We start from the raw sequence: 12,833 nt of genomic DNA, 5'->3' as shown, positions 1-12,833 counted from the left end.
AGGTGAAGGGAACCATTTTTTTAAAGATCTGTTTAAGTAAGACTTATTCTAAATTGCCCTACCAGATAATTTACCTTTCTTCACTGAAGCGACGACCAATCTTGACTTTACACTTGTCCTGGGGGAGGCATGCTGCTAATAAGGGAACTGTCCGCAACACTTTGCTTTCCTTTAAAAAAAATAATTAAAATATAGATTTTCACTTAGACAAACACACTTTTAAAACATTCATGATGAATATCTGATACACTACATGATATAAAACTTTCACATGACTTTTATTACAGACCACAGTTTAATAATAAGAGCTATAGTTTCTCTGATTCATCAGTATTAAATACTACTGCTTATTTTTATTCTACTTGTGTTTAGAGGTTTACTGATGGAATAAGAAGATAAATTAACCTAAATAATGGTTAAGATTATGAAAAATGAGGGGCATCTGGGTGACTCAGTCGGTTAAACATCTTCCTTTGGCTCAGGTCATGATCCTGGAGTCTCGGGAGTCCCAGGATTAAGCCCCAAGTGGGGCTCCTCTCTTCTCCCCCCCTCCCTCTGCTTCTCCCTCTACTCCTCCCTCTGCTCATGCTCTCTCTCTCTCTCTCTCTCTCATTCTCTCTCTTAAAATAAAATCTTTTTTAAAAGTATGAAAAATGACATTTTTATTTAACTAAAATGAATCATTTATTCTGGCAAATTTTATTTCAGTAGTAATTACATTTTGTACTATGTCAACTTGAAGATAACTGCCTAAATCTTTGTGTCCAGAAAAGAAAGAAGTGCTGAAAAAAACAAAATCATGGGACATATCAAAGTGACACAGAACTTCCTAATGACCAAAATGGAATAATTTAAGTAATAAAGGAAGTAGCAAAGTGTATGGATCATGATCCAAAAATATAAAATAAATAAATAGGAGAGAAGAGACAAATCTTCCTTATAGAAGAATTCCAAGTAATAAACATAAGTACTCCCTACTCCAAAAGTTGGAGCTTAATCTCTCCTACTCACCTGAATGTTGGCTAGATTTATGGCCCACTTCCAACAATAAAGAGTATGGAAAGGGGGAAAATATAACAACTTTAGAACAGAGAAATCTAGTAACCATTCCTGTAAACTCCATTAAACTATCAGTGTTTTTTTTTCCCAACATCCTAGCTTACAACACTGAAAACCACCTTTCTTGTCACAAGAATTCTATCCTTTATCCTGGTATACCCAGCTGATTTGCTATTTTGCCTAAGCCTCCCTCTTGGTTATTTTGGTCTATAATGATCAGTCACTGTCTGGCTCTTCTCCACTGGCCCAACTGGGTATGTTAAGCCTGATCAAGTAAGTGACAGACCCCCTCTCTAGCCAGTTCACCTACAGATAGACCCATTACCTTTATCAATTTATATAACACTGCTTTACATACATTCTCACAGTAAACAATTTGACTATTATAGCACATTAATATGTATAACTTATTAATGCACAAGAGTAATGTTACATGTGAATTTACTAAAGTAACTAAAAATAAGTTTATAATAACATTACTTACCTTTGTAACAGAAACAAAAAGTATGTTAGTAACAGTATTCAACACACACACACACACACACACACACACACACACACACACCCTTCAGGAACATCTTTGTGCTAACCACTTTCGTCCTAGGTCTCTGACATGTTGATTAAAATAATAGAAAAGGGTAAATCTAGAGATACTGATAGTAAATTCACCTACCCTTAAGTTGGATAACGAAACAGGAGGGTCAGAATTTGCAGGGATTTACAACTAAAAAGAACATGTAGCAGCTGGAGCTGTGAGGAGCCTGAAACCAATTTAGAGCAGCAACTATGACAAATGGGATGAGGAGAGGTGAGGAGAGAGGCTTAGGACATTCTCCAGTATGTCCTACTGTTTTCTTTCCTCCTTACTGTCGCTATGAGACTATGACACATACTATTTAAACTACTCTCCAAACTTTTTTTTAAAGATTTTATTTATTTATTTGACAGATAAAGGAGAGAGAACACAGCACAGATAAAGGAGAGAGAACACAGCACGGAGAGGGAGAAGCAGTTGTGGGACTTGATTCTAGGACCCTGGGATCATGACCTTAGCCAAAGGCAGATGCTTAACCAAGTGAACCACCCAGGAGCCCTACTCTCCAAACTTCTAACAACATATGTATATATGTCAAATTAAATAGTGCAGTGCCAAAAGATTTATAATATTCCCAGATACACTTCCCACCACCACTTCCCAGAGGCAATCACTTCAACTCTTTTGGCTATTTCTTCTAGTAGTTATCTCCATATTTCTATAAAATATGAGTGTCTTACTATTTCTTGATTTATCAATTTTAAATATTCTTTACAAACTACCATTTATCATCATCATCACAGCTGACTCTAATGTGCATAATTCTAAGTGCATTATAGATAAATGGATAGAAAGATAAACTGATTCATTTACCACCCACAATACACCAGTAAAGAAGTGTATCTTTTATCATGTCCATTTTACTAATGATGAAACTAAAGCACAAAGAGTTTAATTAACTTGCCCAGGGTTACAGTTTACAGAGCTATTAAAGCTTTACATTCAAGCAATCTGGCTCCTAAGCCTTTACTCTTAACTAATGTACTTACTGTATAACCACAGCCTCTTATAATAAATGAGGATTTATCTTTCTTCTATTACTCCTTACCATCACATCTTCTAATATTTTTAGTTAAATCAATAAGCAGCGCTTACATCACTATGGCTACAAAGACATTGTTCATAAGCAAAGGCAACACAGTTTCACAAAACATTTCTTCCTTATAGATATTTTTGTTACTTTTGAGATAACAGTTTTATTTTATCCTTAAGCACTTTTCTACATACATAATTAGTGTTTTCATTTTCTGTTGGTAAACACCCACTGATGGAATTATTGGTCATATGGTATTTCTATTTTTAATTTTTTGAGGAACCTCCATACTTTTCCATAGTGGTTATACCAATTCACATTACCACCAAAAGTACACAAGGGTTTCTTTTTTTCCATATCTTCACCAATACTTGTTATTTCTTGTCTTCTTGATACTAGTCTTTCTAACAGGAGTGAGGTGATATCTCATTGTGGCTTTGATTTGCATTTTACTAATAAGTGTTGTTGAGTGTCTTTTTGTGTCCGTTGCCCATCTGTATGTCTTCTTTCAGGTACAATGATTATTCTCAACTAGATTATTGTTTTTTGATGTTGACATAAGTTCTTTGTATACTTTGCATATTAACCCCTTATCAGATTTATCATTTGCAAATACCTTCTTCTATTCAGCAGACTGCATTTTCCTTTTGCTGATGGTTTCCTTCACTGTACAGACACCTTTAATTTTAGTGTAGTACTAACACTATTTATTTTTTTAAAACTTTTATTTTTTTTTTACAGATTTTATTTATTTACTCATGAGAGACACAGAGAGAGAGAAAGAGAGAGAGGCAGAGACACAGGCAGAGGGAGAAGCAGGCTCCATGCAGGGAGCCTGACATGGGACTCGATCCCAGGACTCCAGGATCATGCCCTGGGCTGAAGGCAGACGCTGAACTGCTGAGCCACCCAGGCATCCCACTAACACTTTATTACACTATTTTTTTGCTTTTGTTTCCCTGGCTTGAGGAGACATATTTATAAAAATGTTTGCTAAGGCCAATGTCCAAGACTTAACTGCCTATGTTTCTTTTAGAAGCTTCATGGTTTAAGGTCTCACATGGTTTAAGGACTTCAATCCATTTTGGATTTATTTCTGTGTATAAGAAAGAGGTCCAACTTCACTGTTTTTCAGGCAGCTGTCCAGTTTTCCAAATACCATTTATAGAAAAGACCATCTTTTCCCCATTGTATATTCTTGCCTCCTTTGTTTGTAAATTAGTTAACCATAAAGTGTGTTTCCTTCTGGGCTCTCTATCCTGTTCTATTGATCTATGTGTCTATTTCTGAGCCAGTACCATAACACTGTTTTAATTACTACAGCTTTGTAGTATATTGTGAAATGTGGGATTGTGATACTTCCAGTTTTTCTCTTCTTTCTCAAGAATGTTTTGGCTACTTTTGTGGTGATATACAAATGTTTAGGATTATTTGCTCTGGTCCTGTGAAAAAATGATATTGGTATTTTAAAAGGTATTGTATTGAATTGGTAGAATTCTTTGAGCAATATAAATATTTTAATAAGATTAATTATTCCAATCCATGAGCATGGTATATCTTCCCACTTGTTTATGTCATCTTCAATTTCTTTCATCAATGTCTTATAGTTTTCACACTATAGGTCTTCCACTTCCTTTGTTTTTGTTTTTGTTTTGTTTTTGTTTTTGTTTTAAAAGATTTATTTTATTGGAGAGAGCACACGACAGAGGTAGTGAGAAAGAGCATGAGCAGAGAGGAGAGGAAGAGGCAGGTTCCCTGCTGAGCAGGGAGTCCCATGCGGGGCTCAATCCCAGCACCCTGAGATCACAACCAGAGCCGAAGGCAGGTGCTTAATTGACTGAGCCACTCAGGCGCCCCATCACCTCCTTTGTTAAATTTGTTGCTAAGTATTTCATTCTTTTTGGCATAACTATAACTGTGATTTTTTTTTATTTATCTTTTGGCTACTTCATTGTTAGAATGAAACACAACAGATTTCTGTATATTAATTTTATATCATGCAACTTTACTGAATTCAATTATTAGTTCTTAAAGTTTTTGGTGGTGTCTTTAGGGTTTTCTGTAGTACCATGTCATTTCAAATAGTGACAGTTTTACTTCCTTCTTACCAATGTAGAGGCCTTTGAAAACAAAATTACCATAAATCAATGAAACCACCTACATTTTAAGTGCAATATTATATCTGGAAATAATGAAATATACAAAATAGTGAGATAATGAACAGACATCATACTATAGACACCGCAAAAGGAAAAAAGCATTCACCATCAAAAGTCAAGTTTTATCCAAAACTGTTATGGCCAGTAAACTATCATTTTTAAAAAATCTGAGCTGCAGAGTGTTGCAAATTTAAATGCAGAAAAAAAAAACTAGTGACCAAATTGTTCAAATCCTAACAAAAACATGTTGTTAACACTAAAAAACTTAAAAATTAAAAAATTAAAAGGCTACCCAACAAATGGAATATTTAACAATTTATAATACAAGAATAAGTGTTTTCATTATTGGAAAGGGAAAAGACAGACTGATATCTTTTAAGTCTTTGTTAAAGATTTCTTCAGAAATTTAAAAGAAAAATTATTCCTTCTTCAGAAGTCTGATTCAGTAGATTATGTCCTGAGTTCCCAAATGCTAAAAGAATTTTAACTTCAGTTAATCAAAACCCACTTCGTATCATGCATCAACTAGTTTTACAGTGACTATCATTTATGGTTATCAATGAAATCTTTCCCTCCCTCCCTTCATTATTGCAGTTAATTACGAATTACAAACACATATACACACCAGCACGTGCATAATTCTCACCTATACAGGAAAGTACTAATTTAAAAGTCTTTATAAGCAAAATATATAATTTACACATATATGCTCTATTCACTTAAATAAAACTATACATTCATTTTGTAACGCTAAATATTGACAGTTACTTCTACTTTAACAAGAAATATCAAGAAATATAAGCTATGATCAAAATTTAAAAGCAATGATTTTCTTAGTTCTTCACTCACAAAAAGTTCATCTTCACACAAAATTGTTGGCATTCTAAATTTCTCTACTATTCAATTATTGTATGAATTACAGTTTTATGAAATAATTTTTATCTGTCTCTAAAGCGTTAAGACACTATACTATAACATATAAAAGAAATTTTTTCCCAAAGACAAAGCATTTATCATCAATTTATTTTCAGAAATGTTGGGGATCCCTGGGTGGCGCAGTGGTTTAGCGCTTGCCTTTGGCCTGGGGCATGAGAGCTAGAAGGTATGAATATGCTCATCAAGGTGTTTCCTCTTATATACTGATATTATATTTGAAGTTATGTATTTTACAAAATTTACTCACCTCTGCCGGATGCTGAATTATGTACAAATGAGTAGAGATGTGCAGAGGATGCAATGGTAGAAATGGACACAAACATACTTTCTGAGGCCGGCTAAAGGGCAGAAATAAAAAGAAATCCTGTAAATGTTCAAAGTACAATGATATGACAATAACCTAAAACTTGAACATAATGCCTCTTCTTTATGTAAAGAGATTTGCTAAAGTCTTTTAAAATGAAACACCAAGAATGAATTTAATCAGTTAGACTTTAGAAATGAGAGTTTGGAAAAAGATTCAGCTAAATTCTGTACCATCTATATAGATTAAAGTACCTCAAAAAATCTTAGTTATCACTAGTGAAGAATACTCATAAGCCACCACCATGGTCTTTTTATTCGTGAAGCTACACTTCTAACTGGCATTACAAATCAAGAATAGATCTGATGTCAAAGAGAAACCTGGCAACTCTTCTTAATCATCTGATATTGGAAGGAACAATATAATGATAAAATATAAGAATATGATTACCACCTAGAAAAGAGTTCTAATCAAATTTGCCATCAGTGAACACAAAGAGCTTATCAATGTAAGAAGACACCCAAATGGGCCACCAGATTATATTTAGCTAGAATTATATCCAAAGAATGTCTAATTCATTTATTTTCTCTTTTGTTATTATTTTGTTTTTATTTTACTTCTTAGTGTTTTACTACTGTTTCAGTAACACATACAACTCATTACAAAATTCAAATAGAATAAAGTATATACGTCCATCTCGGTCCTCCAAACCAGAGGATTCTCTGCCTTAGAAGCAACCAATGACCAGTTTCTGTGTGTCCATACTGCCTAGGTGGCTCAGCAGTTTAGCGCCACCTTCAGCCCAGGGCCTGATACTGGAGATCGAGGATCAAGTCCCATGTCCATGCAGGGAGCATGGAGCATGCTTCTCCTTCTGCCTGTATCTCTGCCCCTCTCTCTCTCTCTCTCTCTCTCTCTCTCTCTCTCTCTCTGTGTGTGTGTGTGTGTGTCTCATGAATAAATAAATAAAATCTTAAAAAAAATACACATGAATCTTCTACCATTAAATCCCATATTTGATATGAGTGTTTATAGTATGAAATTCATCAAGCGGCCAGATATCATGGGAATAAATTTTCATGGCAGATCACTATCACAGGCAGATGTTACATGACATTACAACAGTATACAAATGAATGTTATATTTAAGGGAATTCCCAACAGCATACTGTTACTACTACAAAACTGACTGCTATCAACACCTTCCTCAATTTAACCTATGTAGAGTTATAGCTTGAGGTAAGAAATGATTACATTAATAAGCCATAGAATGTGAGCAAATTGGTTCAATTGTATCTACCACCTCATTCTGTAAGAAACTGTCAAACCTATGCTCCTATTGAAGAAATTATCTAGGTGATATCTTAGAAATAGAAATATATTGTACAACATGATCCCATCTCCCCTCCCCATCACTGAACCTAGAATAGATGGTTAACCCAAGGAAAACCAATATACTCCCTTTCCAGTGATGTCTGAAATGATTCACCATGATTACTCTGCCCTACCATGGATTACCTCTCAGGAATCTGAGCAGATTAATAAGGATGAAGAATATCTTTCAGTGGTCACAAGAAGAGTAAACACAAGTAAATATAGAGAGGAAAAGAGAGTGGTTGATGGAACTATGTATAGTGACAAAGACTATACTATGTATAGTAAAGTGATAAAAGAGGGCTGCAATTAGAAAAAAAAGATTACACGGCACCTGGGTGGCTCAGTGGTTAAGCGTCTGCCTGTGGCTCAGGTCCTGATCCCAAAGTCCTGGGATCGAGTCCCACATCAGGCTCCCTGTGGGGAGCCTGCTTCCCCCTCTGCCACTCTCTGTGTCTCTCATGAATAAAGTGTTAAAAAAAAAAGATTACTCATTGAGTATAAAGATGAAGAAGATAAAGTACATTCAAATTCTAAAATTTTAAGATTCTGATTTTTATATGAAATTCTATATGACTGAAGTGCACAATCAGATGTCAGTAGAATTCTTTTACAAAATATAATTTAATAACAGATGGAGCCAATTTAAAAATTCAGAATTAAAATGAGTATCACCAGAGTACCTAGCTGGCTCAGTCAGTAGAGCATGCAGCTCTTGATCTCAGAGTCATGAGTTGGAGCCCCATGCTGGGTGTAGAGATTACTTAAATAAACTTAAAAATATATATTTATTAAAAAATAGATGTCATCTTAGATGTCTGTAAGTTATATGACAAACTACGAAAGAAAGTGAAAAAACATCAAATATCCTATAAAGGAAACATCCACATATCAGTGAAGTCAAAAGACTGCAAAATCCAGTCACGTAAATAAGCTGGGTAGACACTGCAGATTTCTGTGGGCAAAAAAAAACACTAGGTAAAATAAACCCTGAAAATAACATCTTTAGTTCATCACACACTGGTTATAAAAGTCCTCAGTATGACACTTGAGATAGTGCAAGGAACTGCTCTGGATTTTGGTAGCTCTGGATTTCATATATGACCAAAACTTATGTACATAAAAGAAAACAAAAATTCAGTTATCTGGATTGGGAACACATCTTTGAATTTTAGGAAGATTTGGAATTAAGTAGTATGTAAAGTTCCACTTCTATGATGACAGGGAAAGTGCTTCACAGACCCAAAGCCCAATGAAATAAGCAAAGCTGATAAAAACACTCACCTCATAGGAATACATGGACCACCTATGTTTATAGCAGCATCATTTACAATAGCCAAATTATGAGAGCAGCCCAAGTGTCAATGGATTGATGAATGGATAAAGAAGAGGATATACACACACACACACACACACACACACACACAACGGAGTATTATTCAGCAGTAAAAAGAATGAAATCTCACCATTTGTAACAACATGGATGGAGTGAGAGAGTATAATGCTCATCACAATAAGTCAGAGAAAGACAAATGACCATATGATTTCACTATTATGTGGAATTTAAGAAACAAAACAAAGGGGGGAAAATAAGAGGGTGGGTGGGTAAACCAAGAAACAGACTTAATTATAGAGGACAAACTGATGGATACCAGAGAAGAGGTGATAAGGAACTGGGGGAAATAGGTGATGGGGATTAAGGAGGACACTTACAATGAGCATGACGAGCACCAGGTGATGGATGGAATTCTGGAATCACTAAACCATATACCTGAAACTAATATAATACTGTATGATAACTAACTAGAATGAAAATTAAAAGTTTAAAACAAAACAACAAAAATGATCATTGAAAGTCTCTGGAGACTGTCCTAGTAGCATATCCAAAGGAAGAAACATTATTCAAGAAAATCTACTAAAACTTGGTACTGGGACAGTCTGTGGCATCTGAGCCATAACCAATTTCTGACATTGCCCCAGCTCAAGTTCACAAACTCCACTCCAGGTAGGTGTGGCCGCAAGAACAGAGCTCCCTCTCAGCTCTTCATCGGGGATTACCCCATATGTCACAAAAAAGGTAGGCCATTTCTCATCCCCTCCAACCCTAAGAGAAGAGGTTACATTCCTGGTGAGTGAGGCCAAGAGCAGAGGCTGCCTTCCTGCATACAGCCTCCACCTATAGAAGAGAAGCTTCACCATAGTGCAGGAGGAGGCTGGCAATGCTGGAGCCCCAAGCGTCTTCAACCAACCTAGTTTGCCCTCAGGACAAAAGTTCTATTCCAGAAGCAGCGAGGCTATTGCTCAACCCTGTGCCCAGAATAGTGGCTAAGAGGGGGAGGGGCAAGATGGCGGAAGAGCAGGGTCCCCAAATCACCTGTCCCCACCAAATTCCCTAGATAACCTTCAAACCATCCTGAAAATCTACGAATTCGGCCTGAGATGTAAAGAGAGACCAGCTGGACCGCTACAGTGAGAAGAGTCCGCGCTTCTATCAAGGTAGGAAGACGGGGAAAAAGAAATAAAGACACAAAAGGCCTCCGAGGGGGAGGGGCCCCGCGAGGAGCCGGGCTGAGGCCGGGGCGAGTGTCCCCAGGACAGGAGAGCCCCGTCCCGGAGGAGCAGGAGCTGCACCAACCTTCCCGGGCGGGCGGAAAGGGGCTCGCAGGGAGTTGGAGCAGGACCCAGGAGGGCGGGGATGCCCTCGGGCTCCCGGGGACACTAACAGACACCTGCGAGCGCAGGAGAGTGCTCCGAGCTCCCTAAGGGCTGCAGCGCGCACGGCGGGACCGACCGGAGCAGCTCGGAGGGGCTCGGGCGGCGGCTCCGCGGAGGGGGCTGCGGGGCGGGAGCGCGAATCCAACAGCGCAGGCCCCGGAGCACAGGGCGCCGGGACACAGCCCAGGATCCGGCCTCCCCCGGGACAGGCAGAGGCCGGGAGGGCCCAGGACAGCGAGGACGCTCCTGCCCCGAGCTGAGCAGATCAGCGGCCCCGCCCCGGAGCCTCCAGGCCCTGCGGACAGAGAACCGAGAGCCCCGAGCCCCGTAGTTCCTGCGGAGGCTAAATCCAGGCTTCCAAGAGTTGCCATAGCAACTGCGGCTGATCCTCCTGGGGCCCCACGGGGTAAACAACCCCCGCTGAGCCCTGCAGCAGGCAGGGGCAGAGCAGCTCCCCCAAGTGCTAACACCTGAAAATCAGCGCAACAGGCCCCTCCCCCAGAAGACCAGCTGGACGGACCAGTGATACTCCCCCGTGTTCCAATACAACTTGTTTTTGGCCACTCTGCACTGAGCAAAATGACTAGAAGGAAAACCTCACTTCAAAAGAAAGAATCAGAAACAGCCCTCTTTCCCACAGAGTTACAAAATCTGGATTACACTTCAATGTCAGAAAGCCAATTCAGAAGCACTATTCTACAGCTACTGGTGGCTCTAGAAAAAAGCATTAAGGCCTCACGAGACTTCATGACTGCAGAATTTAGATCCAATCAGGCAGAAATTAAAAATCAATTGAATGAGATGCAATCCAAACTAGAAGTCCTAACGACGAGGGTTAACGAGGTGGAAGAATGAGTGAATGACATAGAAGACAAGTTAATGGCAAAGAGGGAAACTGAGGAAAAAAGAGACAATCAATTAAGGGACCATGAAGACAGATTAAGGGAAATTAATGACAACCTAAGGAAGAAAAACCTACGCTTAATTGGGGTTCCCGAGGGCGCCGAAAGGGACAGAGGGCCAGAATATGTATTTGAACAAATCCTAGCTGAAAACTTTCCCAATCTGGGAAGGGAAACAGGCATTCAGATCCAGGAAATAGAGAGATCCCCCCCTAAAATCAATAAAAACCGTTCAACACCTCGACATTTAATAGTGAAGCTTGCAAATTCCAAAAATAAAGAGAAGATCCTTAAAGCAGCAAGAGACAAGAAGTCCCTGACTTTCATGGGGAGGAATATTAGGGTAACAGCAGACCTCTCCACAGAGACGTGGCAGGCCAGAAAGGGCAGGCAGGATATATTCAGGGTCCTAAATGAGAAGAACATGCAACCAAGAATACTTTATCCAGCAAGGCTCTCATTCAAAATGGAAGGAGGGATAAAGAGCTTCCAAGACAGGCAGGAACTGAAAGAATATGTGACCTCCAAACCAGCTCTGCAAGAAATTTTAAGGGGGACTCTTAAAACTCCCCTTTAGGAAGGGAGAAGAAATGTGTGGGAGATATCAGAAAGGGACACAGAACATAAAGACTTCTAACTCTGGGAAATGAACTAGGGGTGGTGGAAGGGGAGGAGGGCGGGGGGTGGGGGTGAATGGGTGACGGGCACGGAGGGGGACACTTGACGGGATGAGCACTGGGTGTTATTCTGTATGTTGGTAAATTGAACACCAATAAAAATTAATTTATAAAAAAAAAACTCCCCTTTAAGAAGAAGTTCAGTGGAACAATCCACAAAAACAAGGACTAAATAGATATCATGATGACACTAAACTCATATCTGTCAATAGTAACTCTGAACGTGAACGGGCTTAATGACCCCATCAAAAGGCGCAGGGTTTCAGACTGGATAAAAAAGCAGGACCCATCTATTTGCTGTCTACAAGAGACTCATTTTAGACAGAAGGACACCTACAACCTGAAAATAAAAGGTTGGAGAACCATTTGCCATTCAAATGGGTCTCAAAATATACCCTAAAAACTACAGAACACTTCTGAAAGAAATTGAGGAAGACACAAAGAGATGGAAAAATATTCCATGCTCATGGATTGGCAGAATTAATATTGTGAAAATGTCAATGTTACCCAGGGCAATTTACACGTATAATGCAATCCCTATCAAAATACCATGGACTTTCTTCAGAGACTTAGAACAAATTATTTTAAGATTTGTGTGGAATCAGAAAAGACCCCAAACAGCCAGGGGAATTTTAAAAAAGAAAACCATATCTGGGGGCATCACAATGCCAGATTTCAGGTTGTACTACAAAGCTGTGGTCATCAAGACAGTGTGGTACTGGCACAAAAACAGACATATAGATCAATAGAACAGAACAGAGAACCCAGAAGTGGACCCTGAACTTTATGGTCAACTAATATACGATAAAGGAGGAAAGACGATCCACTGGAAGAAAGACAGTCTCTTCAATAAATGGTGCTGGGAAAATTGGACATCCACATGCAGAAGAATGAAACTGGACCACTCTCTTGCACCATACACAAAGATAAACTCAAAATAGATGAAAGATCTAAATGTGAGACAAGATCCCATCAAAATCCCAGAGGAGAACTCAGGCAACACCCTTTTTAAACTTGGCCACAGTAAACGGAGAAGGACAAACAGTGTATGTTCTCATTCATTTGGGGAATATGAATAA

At 38.6% G+C, this 12,833-nt stretch overlaps 1 protein-coding gene across 1 annotated transcript in view; it reads right to left on the bottom strand.

Annotated features, from left to right (window-relative positions):
- The window catches only part of DTWD2 (DTW domain containing 2), a 108,416-nt gene that overhangs the window by 72,539 nt on the left and 23,044 nt on the right, over positions 1 to 12,833 (bottom strand). Inside the window, exons 2-3 of the mRNA XM_055302711.1 lie at positions 6,030 to 6,120; positions 75 to 169 (exon numbers count right to left, since the gene is read on the bottom strand). Coding sequence (XP_055158686.1) covers positions 75 to 169; positions 6,030 to 6,120 — 186 coding nt within the window. The remainder of the gene's footprint in view (positions 1 to 74; positions 170 to 6,029; positions 6,121 to 12,833) is intronic.

Source organism: Nyctereutes procyonoides, unplaced genomic scaffold, assembly GCF_905146905.1.
Source record: "Nyctereutes procyonoides isolate TBG_1078 unplaced genomic scaffold, NYPRO_anot_genome, whole genome shotgun sequence".
NCBI classification, from domain to species: Eukaryota; Metazoa; Chordata; class Mammalia; order Carnivora; family Canidae; genus Nyctereutes; species Nyctereutes procyonoides.
Note: the sequence above shows the minus strand (reverse complement) of the source record. Positions and strands in the feature narration are given on the sequence as shown.